Source organism: Typopeltis vanoorti, chromosome 11 (assembly GCF_054136105.1).
Source record: "Typopeltis vanoorti isolate ZY-2024b chromosome 11, IOZ_Tvanoo_1.0, whole genome shotgun sequence".
Taxonomy (NCBI): Eukaryota; Metazoa; Arthropoda; class Arachnida; order Uropygi; family Thelyphonidae; genus Typopeltis; species Typopeltis vanoorti.
In genome coordinates, this window is record NC_143559.1 from 48,910,641 (window position 1) to 48,935,694 (window position 25,054).

The following is a 25,054-nucleotide window of genomic DNA, read 5'->3' on the forward strand; positions in this document are numbered from 1 at the left end:
AGTTAAAAAAGGTAATAATAATAATTAAAAAGACAGAACGATACAGTTGAAAAGCCACTGACTAAGTACTGTGTTAATGCAATTTAAAATGAGTAAGTATCTCTATATTCAAAGGGTTTTCTTGATATACTTGGAGTTCCACGCTTCAGAGTGAAATACTTTGAATCAGGAACATTAAAAAAAAAGACAATAAAGGGACCACCAATCAAAAATGCATGGTTGTGGGGAAAAAATCCGTAATACAGAAATATATTAAAACTCTAACATGTTCAGGCTGGGCTATATTTCCAACATACTGTGAATCTGCAGAAGCTCGCTAGAATATTTTCACACATTCGGCGACAGGTGTAAAAATGACACGCCATTTTCAATTTTTTATGGAGATATTTTTTACAATGACGTTTCGCATTATTTCATACGCCGACAACAATCACTGCTAGCGTCACTGTTTTCGTTCTTTGGAAATATGATATGAAAAATGTACAGATGTTTATAACTTGTAATACATTGGCTTCACTGCCTTTAGAAGGCAATGTTAACTTTCGAGAACTGCAGGCCAGAGGTGTTACAAAATCGCTCACCATACACAAAACCAACACCAGTAACACGCGTATCAAGAAGCAAACTCCTCGGACTTATGTCCCTCAAAAGAAAATCTCACCATTTAAAGTCAATGCACACACACACACACACACACACACACACACACACACACACACACACACACACACACACACACACACACACACACACACACACACACACACACACACACACACACACACACACACACACACACACACACACACACACACACACACACACACACACACACACACACACACACACACACACACACATACACAAGCAAAAAATGCCTGGAAACAAACACCTTTGGTCTCCTGTTAGCAAAAGCTAACCTGATGTTTTAAAGTCAGTGAAGCCAATATATCACACAAAAAACAACATTTTCCCTATAACATTTGCAAATTATAAACATCTGTATATTTGACATATCATATTTTCCAAATAGCGAAACATGTCGCATTTTATTTCAGGCTGCATTTTCCCTGAAACATAATTGTAAACATATGTAATCCTTGGTCCCAGAGTATGAAAACTGAAGTTTTTCTTTGAGCGATTATCACTCGACGATAATACAGTAGGAGTAAATTAAAATATCATTTCATAATTTTTATTTTATTTCAGAAGAGATGTGTTTTCATGTCATTACTTCATTCATACCTAATTTCTTCTAACTGTAAAAAAAAAATCCAAAAAAATTCAGTTAACACCTTTTATTCCCTTATACGGAGTAGACGAGGCCTTCTAACCCTATCTAGCTCTCGAAGACTGAGTGGGAAGTTTTAATTTCCACCATTAGCCAACAGAGATAGCCGACCCAAGACTATCAATCATTATAAGCCCACAACCGATAAAGAGACTGGCAACAACATAAAAAAATTAAAAAAAAACTAGGCCTACAACATCAAATACGCTGGGATCTAACTCACGACGTTCACAGATCTTATGACAAATTAGAGAGACGGATTCTAGAATCTAAGGAAATGGTTCTTAATCCCGTTAATATCAATAGCAACCTGAGCTGTAGTTTGCTAGACTCTCACAGCTCTGCCATTCAATACTGGAGATCAGGAGACCTGACACGCACGCATGGCCATGTTGCTACAGCCAGAGTTCTTTCTTTCTTCTATTTAAACGTTAACCTGTGTTGTTTTATACGTTCTGCTGTGTAGAAATCCAGTATTCGTATGATTTTCTCTGATACTTTTTTTATGTCCTTTTCGCTAATGAAGTCTGTTCAAAAAAATTGCTAATGAAGCAATTTTTTTTGTCTCATTTGAAGGCAAGAGAGCACACTCGAAATTTCACAATAATCAAGCAATGCCTAATGTGGCCTGCTAGTTTACTGGACTACAATAGATGGCGTTACTTGCGCACGAAAGCTTAATTATTTATATCTGTATTGAATGGTGATTCTTAGTTTACATTTAAATTTGCTTACATTTAACCTTAATTAGGGCTTCTAAGCAAGGGTCAGTTCACAGTCGCCGTTGTAATGCTAAGCATAAACACAGGTCCATACCACTTGTATTGTATCATTTATAGTAATGTGTTTCGTTTAATTACTCAATTGATATATAATTTACGTTCAGAGCAGTCCATAGTGCTATAGAGACGCGAGAACTTTCTTCGTGTGTCAGAGATATAGTGGTGAATGATTATTATGTGACTCCATTGGTCTAGAAACGTCTAATCCAGCAAGGTTCTGGAATCAAGAGTGCTGGAAAATGGGTGGTGCACATATACTGTATTTGTGAAATGTCTTCACAGTATACCTACACATTTTGAATTTTAAAATTACAAGCAATTATAGTATTTATCTTAATTATCAATGTATTATGTAACCGGAGATCAATGGCTTTTCCCCTTCTAACATAACATAGGAAGCAATGATTTCCAAGGAAGTGTGAATAATATAGGGTGAGATGTGTGAGTGTTCATGGAGAGAAGCTGAAGAGTGCAAGGGGAATTATGATTATGTTCCTAGGCTAAAGGTGCAGAGGGGAAGATAAGTAAAATAATTACTAATTGCATTAAGCTAGCATGTGCAGAATAGAGGATTTGATTATGTGAATGTATGGAATAAGTTTGAAGATTTTCTGCTGCAGACAGTCTGCATCTGAGTGAGATCAGTAGTGAGAAACTGGGTAGTTGTCGACGAGAAGAAGAAAGAGTGTAGCTAATCAGGGAAACGAAAACTAGATGAGGGAAATGTGAGTGTAACTTACCAGGATAGGTGTGAGATAACTGACGAAGGAAGACAAGATAAGGAAGCAGGAATGGGCTAAGTGAGAGCAAAGGACGAGATGGCGCGAGAAATTGTACAAAGGAAAGGAAGACCAGGAGAGAGAGCTACTGTGCTTATGCACCAATGAAAGGAGTATTAGGAATAAGGCTCAACAGTTTGTGGTCATGATACAGTTAGTCATCCCACAAATCATTGATATCAGTCATACAATTAATGGAGGATGATATACTGACGGGAATAGAACGTGATTGTTCTGGCATATTTCTAAAGACAGAAAAGATAAAAGAGGAGGGGGCGTATTACTGATGATTTCGTAAGAGTTGTATCCTCTCAATGTGCAACTTAGAGAAAGCAGTAGTGATAATGGCTTTGAAGTCATTTGGTATGAAATTGAAGCAAGCATGAATGATAGATATTTAGTCTGGTGTTGCTACAGTCTAGAAAATGTAAAGGGAGATTATTCCATTTCAGTTGGAATTTGTTGAGTCACTTAGCGAAACTACCTTATGTAACATATAATTGGAGCAAATCGTGAGACACGAGTATTGTATTTAATAATATGGTATGCTACATAATATGGTGTGATACATAGATAACAGATGTCACAGCGATGCTACCAATTGGGAGAATGATCCTGTAGTTTTGACGTGAGGAAGTGATTAGGCAGGTACAATCTTCATGGAACTAAAGAGATATGTGGAATTACAGTGCAAAGGAACTATGATAATTTAAGAAAACAGATTAGTGAGGCACTGTCTTGATCATTTGAAGGTGAGAGAAATCAGCAGATTTCTCTCCCCTTCAAATGCCTGGGATTTGATTTGGAATTGTTTATTTACTTTATGGCAATATCAGGTTGTATTCCTAAGGCTAGAAGCATAAATAAAGTAATTGTGAAATGAATGAATCATGTAATGCAGGAGGTTCAGAGAGGGAGGTAGAGAGTATGTTATGGAGGAGATATCAAGAACAGGGTACTCCTCCTCAGCAGCACGAGGATTTAAGGAACAGTCTAGTAAAAGTGGTAGTGAGAAATTAGTATAAAAGGAGATTGACCGGAGGAGTAACGTTAAACTATAGAGAATTCTATAGCTATGTCACTAGTAGAAGAAAGGGGGAATATGAGAGACTGACTTTAGTTCCTGGAGATGGCAAGTAACATTTGTGAACATTTGAACATTTCTGCTAAATGCTCACAAATGCTACTTGCAATCTTCAGGAGGTGATGTCAGTCTGTCATATTTGATGGTGTATTTCATTTGGGGAGTTAGGAGTAGTGTTAGAAAATAATAATAACAAGAAAGAGTTCAGAAGAGGGACAGTTAAGGAAAGGGAAGCCGTTAGAATATTAAGTGACTTTGGTGTTAATAAGGATGTGAAACTGAAGGGGGGGTATCATCAGGGATTTAAGGAAATGAGATTCTTATACAGTCATTCTTCTTCTTGATTTTTCTAGCACATTTGATAGAGTACTGTATGATAAACGTCTCAAATTGTGCAGGATGGAATGAATAGTTATTTGGTAGCTTGGTTACGGGGATAATTGACTGAGAGAAGTCAACACATTGTGTGTGGGATGGATCAATTGTCCCGAAAAAGGAAGGTGCGAAAGGAGATATTCAGTTGTTTGCGGATGTTGCCTCAAGAGAATCTGAATAGGTGCTTTGGACTGAGGAATGGCGATGTCATTTCAATGATGCTAAGTATAAAGTTATGCACTTTGGTTAGTGAAAAAGGAATTAGGGTTGGAAGAACTTTTTGCTTTGGGAGGTGGAGGAAACAAATGATCTGTGGACCTTGGGGAACAAGAAATCGAAATTCAGGGACACATCGCGAAAATTATAAAGATTACCCAGAAAATGGCATCATTTCATTTTGATTTGTGTATACAGATACAGTCACCAGGCTATTATATTGGAGAGAAGGAAAGTAAACACTAGAGAGAAAGAGAGAGAGAGAGAGAGAGAGAGAGAGAGAGAGAGAGAGAGAGAGAGAGAGAGAGAGAGAGAGTGCAAAGGTGAATAAATGTCTCTAGACAATAGAATTATGAGCATGAGGACAGATTAAGAGAGTGCAATCTTCAGGGCTTGGTGAATAAGATGATGAGGAGGGGCGATATGATTATAAATTATAAGTTCGTGAATGAAAACACTGAATGTTTTCAAGGCATGATATGATAGTTATTGTGGGCTGTGAGTGTTCAATCCTCCTCCCTCACCTGGTCAGTCTTTGGACAGGATGGAAGCTTGGAAGTAATACAAATATAATAGTAATACTACACATGCTGGCCATTGAATTAGGAACTTTCATTTATTTCGCAGAAATCAGTGGTTTCCGTATAGGTATGCGACTACCAGTACTGATCCTCTTCAATTCTGTGCACACAGTTCGGTCACGTATGGGTTGGGAACAGCCAGAGACGTCGTGAGGAATTTTGGCGCCTACGGTGAGGAAAGAAAATTGCGCCGTTCTAAAAAAAAACTTTAAAAATCTAAATTTTTGCGCCTATGGCCAGGGCCACATTGGCCATAGCCTCATCATGCCTCTGGGAACAGCCTTCATTAAATGCTTTGGTCAACTGTTGCACACAGGAAGTTCTGTTTGTCCATACAAGACTTCTCAGACGACAGCGATCTCATTCCTAGCAGACTGTCTTAGTACCACGGTTAGGCCTCTTAGACAAACTGAGGATTATTTTTCTGCTGATTAAACACCCAGGATATCTGCCTTTTGAGAAACTAGTCAGCTCTGCTGTTTTCAAAATCGTGGCTCCAGTCAGACGGATACCCACAATAAGCTCTTTATCGAGCTACAAAAGATGCTTTGTTTTTCCACATTGTGATCAGAACTATTGACGATTACAGGCCAGCAGTTGCTTAGAACCTGTGGTGATGCACGTGACCAAGTATTTTGTATATACGCTGAGTAAGAGAAGTTTGCGTACATCTATATACAGATTTTTAATTCAGTGGCAGGTATGTGTACCTCACCAAGCTTCCTACTGGGGTTAGTACCCGATCTTCCACTTGGTTATTCAAGTTCCACGGTTAACCACGTGGAAGGGAAAGTTGGATTGAGGAAGAAGGTTAGGTTCTACTTGAGAGAGTCGTATATTGCGCATCCATGCGTTTTGGATCCTTTTGAAAAAATAAAAAGTAAATAAAATCTCATTTAAAAATATAATTTCAGAATAAATTAATAGCTTCAAATGCCTTGGATGTGCTGTATTATACATACGGGAATCTGACACTGATATCTAAATTTCAAACTTCCTAGAGATAATATATATGATCAATAATATTTTGAACCTTAGAAAAGTTCAAAAGCATACCAGAATAAGAATTTATAAAGTTTTGGGAAGACCTTCTGTATACGGAAGTGAATTACGCACCATAAAAATAATAAAAACTGGAGAAATTTAATTCCTACGAAGAATACAGGCTATATACTCAGGGACAAAAGGAAAAGAAAAAGGAAGCATAGAAATACATAAAGAACCAAAAATAGAGTCGATATTGGACAAAATATACGAGTATCGAAAGAAGTGGATCGAACATATTGAAATAAGGGACAGACTACACAAAAGATATTCCAATACTACCCAGTTGAAGGACATCGAAGTCAGGGTCAACTAAGTAAAAGATGGAATGACACCGGAACAGGCCATTATACCTACAATAAATAATCCCTGAAAGGATGATGATGATGATTATCATCCTGATTTTTTATAACATCATTTATGAAAAGTTGGAAACTTATAATGCTCTTATTATCATCAGTGGGACGAGAATTAGCTAGCACCTGGATTTGATTAAGCATATTATAATTTAATATTATGAAAACAATTCAATATTACAAGTATCTAAATTACTTTAAAAGGAAATTGACTAATAAATAAACAGGTTGCAATTTCAGTTTGGCTTTTGTGTTTGCCGTTAATGTTGTTGTATTCTTGTTCAGTACACTATCACTTAGTTATCAAAGGTTGGAAATGCATAAAAAAAAAATAAAAAATAAAAAGATTGTTTGTTCTTTCAAGGGCAAACACAATTGTGTTCTTTGCTCTAATAATGTCGAATATATCAGGGATTGCATCTGAACTCGACCATTGTCCTAGATAATATTATTATTTTTTATCACACGGCACCTTTGCGAAACAGTTACTGTTGCTACTATGTACTGGAAAATTTGAAGAGCGAAAGTAGAAATCAAACGAAGCTCAGGACATCCGCTGGCGATAGTATTCTAGGAAAGCAGCGCTTCCGTTTATATCACTTCTTTGTTTAGCACTGGTCCACTGCTAGACCGGAACTAGTTTTACTTATAATTCGCGAGAAAGCCGTTCAAAATTGCACCATGTTTTCTGAGCTTCGAAATACCTTAGTGAAACAATTTCCTGCTATTGTAATTGTTATTTTAATGTCTACATTATTATTAAAATATGTCTGGGGAAAGAAAAGAAGAAATTTGAATCCAAGAAAGTACGCTGTATTCATCGCTGGTTGTGATTCCGGAATTGGTTGGGAATGCGCAAGACGTCTGGATAAATTAGGGTTTCTAGTGTTTGCCGGTTGTCTCGATCCAAAAGGAGATGGAGCTCAGCGGCTTCGTTCAAAAGCATCGGTTAAATTAAAAATAGTAGGCGTAGATGTCACTGATGATGAGCAAGTGAAGAATGCTGCGAAATATGTGGAGGATACTATTGCTGAAGAATTAGGAACGAAAGGTGGGCGAATTTTTATTTTGTCTATTTAAATTTTACATAAAGTTAGATAAAAATGCGAGTGTTCCACACTTGTGTTAACAGAGCGATAATTAAAGGGGCGTGAATGCATTTACCCGAACATCATATATGGTAACTTTAACCTACGCAGTATTTTTAAAATTAAAATGAACTCGTTTTCGTGATGTTTAATGTTGCTTTTGCCAATGGTTATATATATAATTTTTTTAACTTCCCGATTTTATGTTGAGTTTTTATTTTTGATATCGACAGACCGTAATTAATCGTTTAATAAAATGGAATAAAATTTATTTCACCAAGTGAGCAAATGACACTGCTTACTGCTAACATCCCGACGAATGATATAATAGAACATTTGCTTGGTTCCACCTTCAGAACGAGTTTTGCATTGGCATCAACTGCTTAAAGAACGTTATCTTGAAGGTGAGCATATTCAGTGATAGCACTAGGAACTCGTTATCCTCAGAGGTAGTAGGCCACGTACAATACACTGAGTTTTTTTTCGAGCTCGTAGGTTCGCAATCTATGGGAATCGAAATTCAGAAGAAGCCCCCCCCCCCACACACACACTTTTAATGACGCTATATACAAAACAATTTGTCACTCCTGTTCTAAAAGAATGAGTTAAAAATCACAGTCGGAAAAAGAAAATTTCGTAGTGAATCTAATTAGGTTGTAGATGAATTTCATCCCCCCCCCCCCCCAATAAGCAGGGCGTGAGACCAAGCTACTCACTGGAGGCCGGAAGTGACTAAAAAACTTCCATGTTTAGTCTCTAGAGCAGGATTGCAAAATTATTTAACTCTCATCCCACCTATGGTAGCAATGAAGAATATGTTTACAATCTTTTATAGTTATCTATTAAATTATATTTTTATTAAAAACAATTGATATTCTTTTTTTTTTTTTTACTTCAGAAAAGATTTTTGAAGATAAAACAACACCTAGCTGAACGTACTAAAAAGTTTAACATATCACCTTTCTTAAGGAAAAAGTGAAATATTTTAAAAACAAAACCTAGTTTTGATAGATTTTATTCCTAATTTTATCCTGAAGTCGTCTAAAATTTTTTAAATATACTTTATCTGGGGCAGGACGCTTAAACCAGATGGAAATAATAATAATAATAATAATAATAATAAACCTTTTGATTGGAAAAGACCTGAAAGGAACATTTATAAACAACAAAAGAACATTTCGTCTGAAAGTGAAGTGAGTTAACCAGTTTCATATGGTTTCTCCTCCTAGAAACTCCGCTTTTTCATTCTACACAACATATAAACCACCCCGAGAATATATATACTGCATACAGTTAAAAAAAATTCAGAATACGACAGGATCGAAAAATGAATCGAGTATAGAATTCATGGTCTATTGTCTGTAGGACTGGGATCTGGGTCAACGGAGTTAAAGGCGATATATGAACTAAGAGGAAGAAAAGAGATGCTGAAAATAGAACTTGAACAACGAACGTGTACTCATGGAGCACTGAGACCAACATATACAGGGTTAATTCCCTTCCCCTCCGTACCATAAAAGTTCTGCACTTTTTAATCGATCAAGCCTCTGCTACTAAGGGCTCAGTTAAGTAAGTTTGAGCGCGGTTAGTAGTTGGAAGGGAAAATCGTTCGATGCTGTTGGCACACTCTCCCTCGACGAGTCGTTGGAATTCCCATCAGAATATGAATAATCTTTATCAGAACTTTTCAGGTTGATATGAATTAGTTGGTCTCATAAAGATAGAAGTTTGTTTGTTTTCTCTCTCTCTCTTTGGAAGATTATGGGTGGGCCAGTTAGAACCACCGATGATGATAAAAATATATATTTTTAATATAGTTTCGATTTTGACAATCAAGAAGTTGAGTTTATTTACTATTTATTTGAATATCAGTATATTTTATGATCTCTCTCTCTCTCTGTGTGTGTGTGTGTGTGTGTGTGTGTGTGTGTGTGTGTGTGTGTGTGTGTGTGTGTGTGTGTGTGTGTGTGTGTGTGTGTGTGTGTGTGTGTGTGTGTGTGTGTGTGCCACCTATTCATTGGGATGACTATGTTTTTGTTGTGCAGTATAACAAGTTTGAGTTCAATGCCGTCCTGAACCTTGATCGAAACTGCCTATTTTTTTTAACCTCTGATAAAGTTATTTTCGAAATCTAGACACAGATACCGTCTGATGTTCCGTCCTTCAACCAGAGATAAGGACCTATTGATAATACTCCGCCTGCCAAAGATACCGATTGATATTGCTTCTATTTTATCTTGAATATTCGACTCTGTTTACCGTGTTTACATCAAGGTGACTCATGGGCAGAAAAATACACCTGAACATTGCTCGCATGGACTATCTACAGTGCGTGCATTTTTTTAACACACCTTGTGTGTTAAAAAACATGCTCAGATCTACCCCCTAATAAACAGAAGTAGCAAGCTAAACATCAGAATCAAACTGCTTTTATACCAGCTGACGATTCGTCCTATAGTTACTTATGCTTCTCCAGCCTGGCGCCACACCTCCACTACAAATATTATCAAATTGCAACGGGTTCAGGACAAATGCTTGAGAATGATCCTAAACGCTCCATGGTTCGTCAGAAATCGTCATCTTCACCGAGATACAAATATTCCTTATATCTTCTCTAAACGTTAAATCTAAACGTTTAATGATAGTTTCAAATATATAAAATAAATAAGCATCACTGTTGATCCAAATAAAGTTTCATCGTGATTTTTTAGACAGAACTGATAAAATGCGTTTGTAACTAGGCAAGTGAGCTGGTTTTAATATTTTTATAACTGTAACTCAAAACACGATTTTTTTCTTTATGATGCTAATACTCGCCATCCTTCTCCTAAACAGTTGCAGTAAATCATGATTGACCATCATCAGAATAATTAGCCAACGACAACAAACCATCATCGACTCATCAAAACAATAAACCAGGCACGAAAATAACTAATGAAGTCATAAAATCAAAAAGACTATAATAAATTTAGTTTAATCCTTTACGCAAGTGTAGGCAAACAAAGTTTGCGCCTGAAGTAGTTCAGGACCGAGGCAACTCGTAGGAAAGGTGGACCTGATTATAATCTAACCAAGTGGAAAATAAACTCCCAACATCTTTCTCTAAATCCAGAGTAAATTAATAATAAGGTGGTACACCTTTTGGCAACTCGTATAAGTAAATATGACCTCTCCATTGTTTCTGCCTTAGTATCACCACTTCTGGGTCTGCCTCCCACTGACGAGACCGCAATAAAGGTCGAAACTGGTCTGGGTAGTGACCCTTCCTTTAATGCATAGCATTATACATGTCCACAAGGAGATGTGCTTGTCTCAGTATCTTCCATAATGGAGAGCTTGGTTCACCTTTGCTACGAGTTGCCTCAGTCCTGAACTACTTAAGGCGCAAACTTTGTTTGCCTACACTTGGGTAAAGGATAATTTATTATAGTCTAACCAAGTGGGGGGGGGGGAACTTCCAACATCAAAAAGACAATTTTATGTTATGTACTATGTCGGAAGCCAAAGTAGCCTTAAGGAGGCGACATGAAATATATTAAAAAGACAAAAGAATGTGGGAAAACTCTTCAATAAATTAAACTTCAACAGCAAAATTTTTCTTTATATTTTTCAAAAGTGTAGTGAGTAGATTTCTCTCTTTTCTTCAGACTGTGCTTTCACCGTATTTTCTTGTAAAGATAAGAAATAATTCACGTACTTCAAATTCCAGGCAGTGCACTAGGAATGGCTTAGTTTGCAATCAGCACTAGAGACTTTTAGGAACGCAGCAAAATCTAACTCTTATCGGCAGCTGTGAAGTAAACGTTTAAATCTGGAAAAGGTCTATACAGCAGAGAGGTCTTAGCCTAGAGTTTCCCTGTTTTCAAGAGCTAATAAGTGGCACTTCGATTTTCATGCATTTCAATCTGGGAAACTCTGAGCAATAATCTCTCTGCTATCTAGGCCTTTTCCAGATTTGAACGTTAAAGAAACTGTTCGCCACTTTTAACCCATTCATTCCACATTTCTGTGGAATGAATGGGTTAAAATTTCTCCTTTCTGTTCTTTCCTGCTATATTCAAGATCAACAAAACGATCTTGAATTTTTGAAAATTTCCTATCTTCAGGTAGGTGTTAACACTTGTAAATTATTTATGAAATTGCATCTACCAACAAATGAATTCTCATCGTCAGTAACACAATATTTGTGAATTAGTTTTTCATTAAGGTCGTCTTAAGCCAATTGCAAGCGCTTAACCCTTATTGTTATTTTTTTAAATCTCTGCTGAAAATAAATGATTCTGATACGTGCTATTTGACTGCTGCTAAGGATTTTGTTTGAAGATTTTCTTTTACGTCCATCCTTAAGAAATGTCTATGATATCAATAAAGCAGGACACTGATAACAACAATCTGCTTTGCTGTTTCACGGTAAACTGCAACGATTCCTAGCTAATGCATTGTCTGAAGTCGACATCAGCTGAACCTACAGTCCCTTAGATAGATAATCAATTTCATTTTTATTCTTCGCAATTCTACCCACACAATGTTGTCACCTTATAACAGATTAGTACGATGGGCGGATATTAGTAAGTTATTTTATGTTTTGTCAAGCCACTTCGGGCCTTCCAAAACGTAGATCTCACAGGCGATGAAAATCACTATTAAGATCATCATGAAAATCACCAAAATCATCATAATGTTCGTCCCGAACATTAATAATGCTCAAGTTTAGTACTATAGAAGGAAACGTGACCGATGTATTTTCTGTATTATGAGAGGCAATTTTTCTCACCTCTATTTCGAGATAAATCAGTTGGAAGCGTGAAGAGGATTGATACAAATACATGTTGATTTTAAAAAGTATAATTACTTTTTACTTCAAAAAAAAAAACAAAAAACAATGTGCAGTTAAGACTAAAATAAAAAAAATGAGCTTCGATGTTACGCAACCCCTGATGTGTAATAATATAGTGCACATAAATAGATATGCTATCTTTAAAGTAAAAAGAATTGCGGATAGTTAGGAAATATGGGAGGTTTTTGGGCCAGGTAGAATAAGCTTAATGGTTGTTTATAGCTTATGATTATAAGTAAGAGAGAAACGAAACTATGGTAGCTTATCTAGCGCTTCCATAGCTGAATTGGAAGAACGAACATTGCGTCCTTCGATTGAAAAGACCTGAGTTTGATTCTCGATTCCCGGAAACCCGGGTTTTTCATCCCGCATACAGGCAAATCAGCCATGAGAACATACGCAATTTACAGAAATAATGCTGTTGCTTTTGTTGTTTGTGGTGGGCGGTAGATGGTGTTGATGGCAGCAGTCGTGTAATTGAAGGATTGAGTAGTGGTGGTGAGTTGTATGTAGTTAGAAGATTAAATAGTGTAGTAGGGAGGGGAGCTCCCGCGATGAGTCGTTAGAGGTGTCCAGTAATAATGGTAATAATCTACAACATGCATTATTTTGTTGTTATTTTTCCTGAGAGTGAAAATATTCATTTAAGCAGGGATAAATGTTTAGATTTAATCCTCAAACGCTTCACATTGCGATTCGGCATTGCATACATTGTTTTTCAAATATCTGACACTGAATCACAACATATATTTATTAGTGCATTGTCTCTCGTATGAACTGTTGCTCATTTTGTGCCAAACGCAGTTTTCCGACCTTCCATCTTCTTGAATAATGTATTTCACACATCATATTTAATTTTGTCGTTATCTTTCCAACATGTGTGGATCTAATTTGGCGTCGTTTACTTTAAATGATTGCAAAATTGAGTGTAATGAATGTTAAAGTTCGTCAAATGGTGTTTAATGAGCAAAATACTGCATTAAAAAAATCTATATTAACACCTCATCACCATAGGTCATTATTACGTAAATTTTCGAATAGTTTTGAAGAAAAAAAAGTTTGCATGATAAAATACCCCCACGTCTTACTTACGATAAATGTACTCAGATGAAATACTAGCAAGGATTTAAAAATAAAATAAATAATAATAAATAAACATTAAGAATTGACTCTTACAATCGGCAGCGACACTCTCATGAGAAAGCTGTTGACCTATAATCGGTTATTAAGAGACACTTATAGAAAAGGGTTATTGGCTGATAATCAAAACTCTCAGTTCATATTAAAAAAAAAAAGGATCGATGACTGATAATCGCTTATTCAAGAATATCCTCATTCAGTAATAACTATCATTTGTCATTGAAACTGGATTATTACACCATGAGTTTTCCTAACACTTAAACTTAACGATATTATCGAACGAAGTTTTCTGTCGTGTAACCAAGAAGGAAACTTTGCTTGAGTTGGAATCGCATTCGAAGCATTCAAAGGCTATGAAGACCAGTATTGATGTCTTCTAATTGTGTGTATTAAATGTGGTGGTTCTGAGGAAAGAAAACCTCGAGATTTTATTATTATTATTATTTTTCGTCTTCAAGCCAGCTCCTCAAAAGATTGGAAAAAGCATCTTAAATTTAAAGGCACTTATAAACTTTCTCGCGTTTTTCGTCACAACGAAAAACAGAGTTGTTGATCAAACCCTCCCTTCCCCATCATTCATTACTTCCCGGTATCATCCTTATCTGAATTTCACATTCTTATCAAATATTATTCGATTCCAATCTTTTGGAGTAGAGGTCTACCATTACCGTCGAAAAATCATCCAACTTATATGACCAAACTCCTTATAACTACCCACACTTTTGCATCATCAGCAAACAACTTTTCAGGGCGGTGGATAAATTTCATCTTTCGTTATGAGATTTCATCCTGCTTATTGGATGAATGAAGGCTTGAAAAAGTTTCCTGGTTGTTTAGAGACGTATCTGTGTGTAGGTTTTACAGCCTTTCACGGGAGGAATTCACATAAAAAATAATAATAATAAACAACCCAGAATCCTCTTTCACATCATACGTAATATTGTTAACAAATGAATTGAATAATAGTAATCCAAGAACAGATTCTCACGGCATCCGGCCAGTTATCTTGCTTTTCAGAAACGTTGCACCTTCATACATATTTTGATAGTTATTATCAGACAACTATCGTTTATCCCTCTCACTACCAGTTCCATTTACATTCAACTTGTACACCAACCTGCTACATGGCTTCGAAAAGTCCAAAAATAACACTGAGTATGAGTTTTCCTAATACAGTATATTTGTTACCTTATCATAAGGTACAAATAAATTACTAATGGAAGACCTCCCTTTTCAAAGCCATGTTGACCTTTCTAAAGTGCCTGTGCCTCCTACTCTTGTATTCCAGCTGTAACCCATCGGCCAAAACCTTAACCACAGATATTGATACAAACTGGTCTATAATTTGAAATTTGTCATGACTTTGCTCTTACTTCTTTCAATTCCTATGAGTTCCATCTAAAGAAAGACACTCATTAAAAGAGGTGGCAGATAAAGTCAGTTCATTTGCATATTCTCTAATAATACTTCACTGTATATTATCAAGCCTACAGTCTTATTAATATAAAGCCCACTGAACACTTAATACATTTGCAGATCATTCACTCGTAGTTCCTCTAGAATTTCCGGATTTTGTATATCATCACTCTCACCACTAAGAAATACTCACAAACTGTTGGTACAACTTTTTTTTTCCCTTCTATCACCATCATGCTTGTGTCATTTTCCCATATAATAATTTCTTCTTATTCTCACAATGTAAGCACTCCCTTAGATTTCCTTTGGCCTGATATACCACTCCTCGCAATGCGCGTTCCTTGTTATGTTGATAACTTTCTAGCTATATGATATATTCCTTGATCTGGTCATTGTCTGGTCTGCACAGCCTCCATAACAGTTGCTTTATTTACAATTCCTGCTTAATTTCTTTGTTGATGCATATCAATCTGACAGGCATCAATACGTTATATATATATATATATATAACGTATTGATGATATATATATATATATATATATATATATATATATATATATATATATATATATATATATATATATATATATATATATTTAAACGCATAAATTTTAGGGATGTTACAGGTTAAACTAAGCATTACTGTATCTGAATGACGTCTCTCTCTCTCTCTCCCCCTTTTGGAAAAGGACAAAAAATTATTAATTATATATATATATATATTTATTATATATATATACATATATATATATATATATAATTATTAATTATATATATATATATATATATATATATAAAGTTCAGGCGAACACAATCTGTCGAAGTCTCCACAGAACCTGCAAGGATTCCTAAATCAGTTTACTTTAATATAAATAAATAACAATAATAATAAAATCTAACATCGTTGTCTCTCTCTGTCTGTCTGTCTGTATTTTCGCTGAAATCTCTACATTAATAAGATTTAAAATAATAGAGCTATTAAAATAATATTTTAAAGATTATCACACATGACCACTTGTCTTTTAATTAGTAATTAAACTTTTTTTTTTTTTGTTAAGTATCAGAAGACCTGAATTTAAACGCATAAATTTTAGGTATGTTACAGGTTAAACTGAGCATTACTGTATCTGAATGACGTCTCTCTCTCTCTCCCTTTTGGAAAAGGACAAAAAATTATTAATATGTTTCAAATAAATAAATAATATCAAATATCTAATAAGATATTTTATTACATGTTACAATACTGAGATTCAGATTATTTAGATTTGTTATAATTACAGTGCAGATTACGTATTAAGTTATTATTATTATTAACATGAAAAATTACATAATAAAAATTCCTTTAAAGGTTTGTATTGCCTGATTAATACCATATCGACAATGCTGGTAGGAGATTTTGACTGGTATACCAGCGAACAATGCAAAAGTATTGTGGACGTTAATGTAATGGGAACCATTAGGGTGACTAAATGGTTTTTACCACTTCTTAGGCCTGTTCCAGGTGAGTATGTTATTTGCATGTGTACTTTTGTTAATGTGCAACGATAAATTATAAGAGGTAATTACGTTTCACAGTGTCAGCACCTCTTGGTATAGTCACCATTATCTATAAAAGCTGTTCTAGTGCAGTATATTTTGTGATCAACCTCCTTGTTGGCTTCAATCAAATCCTTAACTGCTTTTTGGCTAGTTTGAGTACTTCCAGTCTCTTTTTTACAGATTACTCAGGATTTTTACCACGCTTACCTGTATGTGACTGACATAATTATGCTTCACGCTCTATTGTACTTTAAGATAATATCCAAGAGCAAAAAGTTATATTCGTGTGCAGATCTTAAATCAATCATTTGTCACAATGCATCAGGAACTCATGATATTGCTGCCATATATAACTAATCAAACATTAAGTTACCAATGGTATAAAGAATATGACAGTAGGTTGCTGGTATTTCAAGCACTTTCATCTGAAAGTGCTTGAAATACTTGCTACTTTCTTTTGCCTCAATATGGGATTGAGCATCATTAAGAATCACTACAGCTCATCTAACAGCTAAGTGCCTCCCTTAAAATTTTTTTTTTTTTTTTTTGCTTTTTAAGTAGCAGCATAAATCTCAGTTAGAATTCATTTATGAAAGTTGCACACCTCATCTATGCTCCTTTCTTGTTGAGAGTAACAGGCACTTTGGAGATCGTGTCTGAATGAGGCTCATTTTCTTGCTCGCTCACACCTGTTTGACTTCATGGTGACATTACATGGCTATAACAAAGGACTACAAATGCCTCTTGGTAATAAGTAACTGGGAACTTGCTATTCATTTTCAAATAACAATGTTCTTTTGAAAGATATTTCCAGAAAAAAAAAAAAGTTTTATTTGTTGGTATGCCAGGCGGCATCGGTGAATAAGCTACTCTAAACTTGTACTCCCCATTTTGTCGTTTTTGTGAGTGTTTTTCATCGAAATTAATCATCAAACGGAAACCTTAACAGCGGGTACTGAGGAGCCGAATACTTCTGCACAACCTGTAAGTACTTATAGTGCATTAAATCAGCCTCTTTCAAATTCTAAATTAGCCACGTGTAAGCAGGGCCGGCTCTACCAACGGTGAATGACGTGCATTTGCACGGGGAGACAAGTTTTTTTGGGGGCGGCAAAGATGGCATAAACTATACGAAAAATAAGGGAGAAGGGGCGGCAAAATATGCTACTAACTAAAATATACTAACTGAAGAATGAACATCGATTCTAAGAATATCGTCAGGTGACATCGTTTCGGGCCTATAAATAAAAGAAAGGACGGAAAGAACTTTCCATGCCTAGTAAAAGTGACTTGCGACACGCCGACAAGCACATCAAAACTAATAACAGCGATCAACAACAAGTTCAAAGACATTTGTCTCCAATCGCGCATACGTGCTCGACCAGATTTATCATTTGCACAAAGGAACAAAGACGCCAGCTTCGAAGACAGCTCGAAGAAAAACGTCAAAATGGCGACAACAGTTGGTTCATCGACTACAGACAAGTTAAACTGGTGCAAAAACCAAGTGATGCCAGTCACCATGGAGACCAGTTTGCAGGCACTGCAATGGAAATATGCAAGACATTTGCGGTCAAACATATGACTCAAAAAAAAACCCTACATATCCACTTCACCAACATCCATGGCCTCAACTGCAACCTTAATAGTGTTCACAACCACCTTCAGTCTACCAAACTCCACCTACTCTTTCTGAAAGAAACTCAAATCTCACCTCCCAGTACTATTTATCTCAACCTTCCAAACTACTCACTCTTCAACAACTTTCGTCCCAAGGGTGGTGTCTGCGCATACATCCGCTCTGACATACTTTGCCAGAGAGCACTCAACGTAGAATCATCCAGTTTACCTTCTTTGGTTGAAAATATCCCTTCCCAACTTAGTCAAATTCATTTGATGTCTCTATCGCTTCCCCATCACAACCAACTAAGTGATGCCAGTCACCATGGAGACCAGTATGCAGGCACTGCAATGGAAATATGCAAGACATTTGCGGTCAAACATCTTTAAATTTCCTCTCCTTAAAAATTGACTTTCTCCAAACCCACTTTCTGAACAGCGATATTAACCTCCTAGGAGATTTCAATGTCCAAAATACTAACTGGCTTTCCTTCTCCAGTTGTACAGATCTTGCAGACAGAGATGCTGAAACATTTGCCATCACTAACGCCCTTATACAACTTGTTCAGATGCCAACCGGAATACTAGATAACCCAAACCAATCCCCAAACACCCTAGATCTCTTCCTCACTACATTGACGAAACTCAAGTGATTGCAAACTACCATCGTTTGGTCTGACCCAGGACTTCTGTAGTTGGATTGCCAGCTTTCTGTCTGGACGCACACTGTGTGTGTGATAGTGTATGACTCCCTATCTTCTTACCATTCAATTAATGTTGGGGTTCCACAAGGTTCTGTCCTCTCACACCCCTCTTCCTGCTATTTATCAACGACCTAGTTCAGTTGATCTCAAACCCAATATACAGGTTCCAGACGACAACACACTACACTCCTCGCTTTAATTTGATAAACCTTACCATACACAACTCACCTCAACCTACAGAACATCAACCACCACTCTCAATTCTGATCTCCAAGCCATACTACAATTGGGTTCGGATAACCTCATCAATTTTAATGGGAATAAAACCCAGTTCTGTCCTATTTTCCATAAAAAAGACCCATTTTTTCCCAGTATCCTTTTTGACGATACCCAAATTTCCAGACATGAGATCTCGCTTCTTGGAATTACCCTCACTTCAAACCTCTCCTGGGATAAACACATCACAACTATTGCATCCTCATCTTCAAAAAAACTAGGATTTCTCTTTTGCTCAAGACGTTACTTCACTCCTGAACAGCTGTTAACATTATACAAATCACAAATTCGCCCCGCTATTGAATACTGCACAAGGACATACTTCATGTTTTTCAGGCAAACACCAAGTTTTATTATATTGGTAAATACGGTATAGATACAGTTAGTCTGTGTACTGTATTTATTGAGAATTGCTGTAATTAGAGACAACTCAAATGTATAGTGAAAAGCACCTTTCCTTCCACAGACACTATACTGCATAGATGCAAGGGAAAAACAAAGTAATTTTATGGTAGTGAAGACTCCTAAAAGCTCTCTCCAAATGATTGACTCAATACAGAGGAAAGCAATTAGACTTAAAAATGACCCATCTCTTATCAAATCTCTCCAGACGTTTGGTTTCTGCAGTATGTATATTTTACAAATATTTCCATGGGAAATGCTCATCTGAAATAACATCAATAATTCCTCCACTCAGTACTAAGCTCGTTGGAACACATGCAGCTGCTGCTCAACATTCCTTCATAGTAAACCTAGAAACAAACAGAACAAGTTTTTTCCTCCTCCATCCCTGCAACTGCTGCACCGTAGAATAGTCTCCCACCTGCTGTGTTTCTCAAGGAATACAATTTACAGTCATTTAAATCAAATGTAAACAAGTCCCTCCTTTCCCAACCCACTACCCACTAATGTACTATAAGTTGATCAACCAACCTCTTGTGTATGGGCATAATATTAAAAAAAAAAAAAAAAACAGAAGCCCTCCCACCTCAGATTTTGCCATAAAAGCAACTTGTTACTAACTTTTGCTTCATGGTTAGGTCGATACACTTTTTTAGTTCTCCCTTAACATTTATGACAAAAAAGATTGTCTAAATGAGTAAGGTACACACAATTTATAGGTGACAAACTGCATCATTTTACAATTTGCCCCACTATAAAATATACGTTCCAGTACATTCAAGTCGGAATTCTGGGTTAGTCATTCCATTCCGCTGTATTTATTTTCTGCATACAATCATTGCTTTGTGCCATGGAACGTTACTATGTTGGAAGATTTAGGGTCAATATCATAAACGTATCACAACATGCGATATGCACAATTGTCCGAAACAGAAATGCAGGAACAAGAAGTCATAATTTCATGTATTAATATCGAAGACAAAATACATACTAAGAGAAGCAAATTCCATGCCATTACACTGCCACTTCCAAAATGAACGTTTCCATTTTCTTTAAACCTTTTCCAGGAAGTTTCCATATACCAAAACATTTATCTGACCGAGAGCATCTAGCGTGACTCGTCCTTTTACAGATCAGCCATCCATTTTTTATGGATCCAAGTTTTGTGTGACTTAGCTCATGCTCGATATGTATTGTTGATTAGCGAAATCTTGTAGACAGACTGTAGCGCTCTTCTATGAAGATTTGTAATATGCAGTTCTTTATATGTCATGGAAGTCCTTATGGAACTAGGGAAAGTTATGGGAAAGTTTTTTACCTTGGGTATAATATACGTTAAAGATATCAAGCTATTTTAAACCTGGCTTTAATCCATTTTCCAAGTAAGCAAACAGATAAGTAAGTCAAGTTTGCGCCTGCAAGTAGTGCAAGTCTGGGTGATCCCGCACGTTGGGCAAGTCTAGGCAACTCGTGGTAAAGGTGGAATAAGCTCTGATCACTATTTTTAATATTTACCCTTAATGCAAAGCATATCTCCTAGGAGCAGATGTATGATGCTATGTATTAAAAGCAAGAGGCCACTATCCAGACCGGTTTCGACCTTTATTAACTTGTTTTGGTAAAATACTTATAAGCTCTGTATTACTTAAAACTTTGTATTTCTAAGCCTGGCTCCCACTGATGAGACCTCAATAAAGGTCGAAATCGGTCTGGGTAGTGGCTCCTGGCCTTTAATACATAGCATCATACACCTCCTCCTAGGAGATGTGCTTTGCATTAAGGATAAATATTAATGCAATATGACATATATATATATATATATATATATATATATATATATATATATATATATATATATATATATATATATTTATATATATATATAAATACAGACTGTTGCAGAGGACAAAGGTAGATGGAAAAATAGAGCAGGTTCAGTTGCACAATAAAGGGATGTTAGGTAGTTTCTTCTCCTACATTAATAGGTGCAACAGAAAGCGAACAAATGATAGTTGACAATTCACTGGAGCAGTGACCATGGATGTACCTGTAGTACAGACACAATGCTGGGACACTGCGTCTGTGAGATAGAGCCTGAAGCGAATCTGTAAGAAAAGGACCATGAATGAGCCTAATTGCTCACCTCTGGACAGAGACAATAATTTTTAGAGAAGTTTTAGGTGCACCGCTCCAAATATGTGAGCACTGTTCTAAGCATGGGTGAATTTGGGATTTGCATATAGTTAAGCATAAGCAGGGGCGGCTCGTGCTTAGGCTGTGGAACTGCAGCACCTTCAATTTTTCTCGATACATAAATATATTTATTAATTTATTTATATTTGCTTGTAATATTTAATTTTATCATCAACAATCCTCTACAATTCTCTTATTTTGTATAAAATATAATAAAAATCCATCTTGTAGCACTTAGGAGGGCAAAGTATGCTAGCAGCACTGTGTTTACCACAGTGCCATATTGCTACGAGCGCAAGCATATGCACGTCATAGTGAGATGCGAGCTATTAGAGTAATGCGACACTGTCCTTCGCGCAATTCCACTGTTATTTTATATGCAGTTTGCGCGCCAGTAGTAGAGTGTTCGTAGTGCTTATCGTGTTTACTCCATCTCTTTAAATATTTGGACATTACAATTAAAGACATAACATTTGTTATAGTTTTTATTTTAGAACATTTTTGGGGTTATGATAATGGATTTTATTTAAAGCAATTTTAAATTATATTAAACTGTATAATTTTATCGATAATAAATATTTTTTCATGAAACAAAACAAGAAGAATATATTTTATTTTTAAGTAATTTTGAATTATACCAAACTACAGTTTTATCGATAATAAACAATATTTTTCCATGTTTAATTTTTTTTTTAAATTTTTACCATAATTTTGATATTTTATCCAAACACGTATGCACTGTACTTACAGTGTTTATGTATATTTCAAAAGTTGCAGCACCCCCCCCCCCCCCCACACACACGATTTCAAGCCACGAGCCAACACTGATATACGTATATCAGCATTTTACCTTGATGGACCGGTGTTTCACTCAGGATTTCTCCATAAGTGCAGGTCACAAAGATGCCTTCAACGATCTCGATCTTGAGCCTCTCTCTTCCATGCTATACCCATAGATTTCATTAGTGGATCTTCCCATCTTGTAGGTGGTCTTCCTGGTTTTCTCTTTATTCTTGGTTGCCAGTTGAGTATTCTATATGTCAATCTGTTATCCCTGAGTCTGGCTATGTGACCTGCCCATCTTATCTTGCTTTCATATACTGCAGTTACATCTTTTATGCCTGATCTCTTTCTTAGTTCCGTGTTTCTAACATGTTCCATTGTGCTGATGTTACAAATCCTGCGTTCTGTTGCACGTTGAGTTATTCTGAGAGTCTCTTCTTCTTTTCTTGCAGTGTTCCATGTTTCTGATCCATATATGAGTGATGGAAGAATGTCACTCAGTGGCGGCCGGTGAAAATTTTAAGTGTGTGCGTGTGTGTGTGTGTGGGGGGGGGTTTGCTGCATATAAAAAACAAGAAAAAAAATTCATTTTTTCCTAATCAGTAACCAATTTATTAATAAGTAAATTTACACATTACAAAAATTTCTTTATTAAAAATATTTCACCCTCACTACGAACACACACCAATAATAAAAGTTTTGTACACAGAAATAACTCACGCAAGCATACAATACCTATATCTGTAGCGAACACTGTTCAACGGCCAGTGTCCGTTTTGCCATTCCGACACTGCATTAGATCGCAGTGCATTTGTTTAGTGTAACGATAATTGCGAAAATATAATTCTTTTCATATTTTCAGCAGTGACACTTATCATAATCCAGCCTTATATCTATAATAAATAAATAAATATATGTTATTTTAACAGCATAAAATAAGATTTACCAAAAAATATTTCACCACGAACACGCACCAATAATAAAAGTTTCATATCACACAGAAATAACGCGCGCAAGCATACAATTTATCTGTAGCGGGCAGTGTTAGATTCACTTGTTACGTGAAGAGATAAGTGCAAACGAATATCGGCAAGTCTAGCCAGAACTAACCGAACGTGATAATTCCGACACTCCGTTAGATCACAGTGCATTTGTTTCGTAATCCAAAGCGTTAATCGAACAATTCCAATTATTAACTATTCAATCAATGTAGAAACATAAGGTGTAGCCTTTAACATGTTGCACTGCATTTATATAATATTGTAAGCATTGTTATTATTTATAAACACAAACAAAATTCATTTTTTTGAAATTTTTCCTTGGGGGGGAGGATGCTGCAGTGTCGCAGTGCTTATGTACAAGCTGCCACTGATGTCACTATTAAATGGTTTTGCCTTCGCAGAGATGTCAAGATTTGGATCAGTAAGTGTTTCTTTTAGTCTGTTGAATGATAGTCATGAGGTTTTCTTTCTTTTTGCTAGTTCTTTAGATAAATCGTTATTTATTTTTATTGTTTGTTCTAAGTAATTGTAGGAGTCAACTTGTTCTATATGGATGTTATGAATACATAGTGACTGTCAATTGTGTAGATGTTTTTGATCCATTTTGTTTTTTCCATATTCATTTCTAAGCCTATCTTACTGATGGTTGTGTATATTTTTTCACCCATTTCTTCTAGGTCTTTTGGGTTATGCGATATCAGTACTAGATCATCGGCAAACATAAGGATTTGCAGTTTTTTACCATGTATGCTTATTCTTCCGTTTACGTCTATTTCTTTCGAAGTATGTTTTCTCCAATATCTAAATATTTTGTTTTAGCTTTTATTTCTTCATTTTTGATTTTCTCCTCCCAATTCTCTCCATCTGTTTCTATCCTAAGTTGTTGTGACAGAGTTCCAATTGTCTATCATCTGACCATCTTCTTTCAGGTCTTCCAGCTGATCTTTGATCTTCATATGGCCGCCACTCCAATAATACTTTTGTCCATCTATTGTCCCTGAGTCTTGCGATGTGTCCCGCCCATTTCTTTCGAAGTATGTTTTCTCCAATATCTAAATATTTTGTTTTAGCTTTTATTTCTTCATTTTTGATTTTATCTCTGAGTCTTATTTTTAGCAGACATCTTTCCATCCTTCTTTCTGTTTTTTTTTTTTTTACATTTTATCTATTATTTCCTTTTTGATTCGCCAGGTTTCTGCTCCGTATGTCATAAAAGGCATTACACATTGGTTAAACAGTCTTGCTCTGTTCTCAGATTTTATTTTGCTGTTTAAAAATCTCTTCAATTTTCCAAAAGCTGCCCATCCCATTCCTATTCTTTTCACTTCTTCCATGACTCCCTGTTAACAATTTTGCTAAGTATGCATACTCATCTACTACTACTACTAGTATTTCAATTTCTTTATTATTTACCTTAATAATGCTGCGTGTTTCATCGTATCCTTTTCAGTTTGTCATTATTTTGGCTTTCTCAGAATTCATGTCTAATCCAATTTCTAGTGATTTAGTGGTTAGATCTATCATTTATTTTAAATCTTTCATATTGC

The 25,054-nt window shown here is 35.9% G+C and overlaps 1 protein-coding gene across 1 annotated transcript in view; it reads left to right on the plus strand.

The window, feature by feature from the left end:
* Positions 1 to 7,013: 7,013 nt before the first annotated feature.
* LOC150101561 (retinol dehydrogenase 16-like) overlaps positions 7,014 to 25,054 on the plus strand; it is a 44,265-nt gene continuing 26,224 nt past the window's right edge. Inside the window, exons 1-2 of the mRNA XM_090400654.1 lie at positions 7,014 to 7,559; positions 16,338 to 16,490. Coding sequence (XP_090256780.1) covers positions 7,190 to 7,559; positions 16,338 to 16,490 — 523 coding nt within the window. The 5' untranslated portion in view covers positions 7,014 to 7,189. The remainder of the gene's footprint in view (positions 7,560 to 16,337; positions 16,491 to 25,054) is intronic.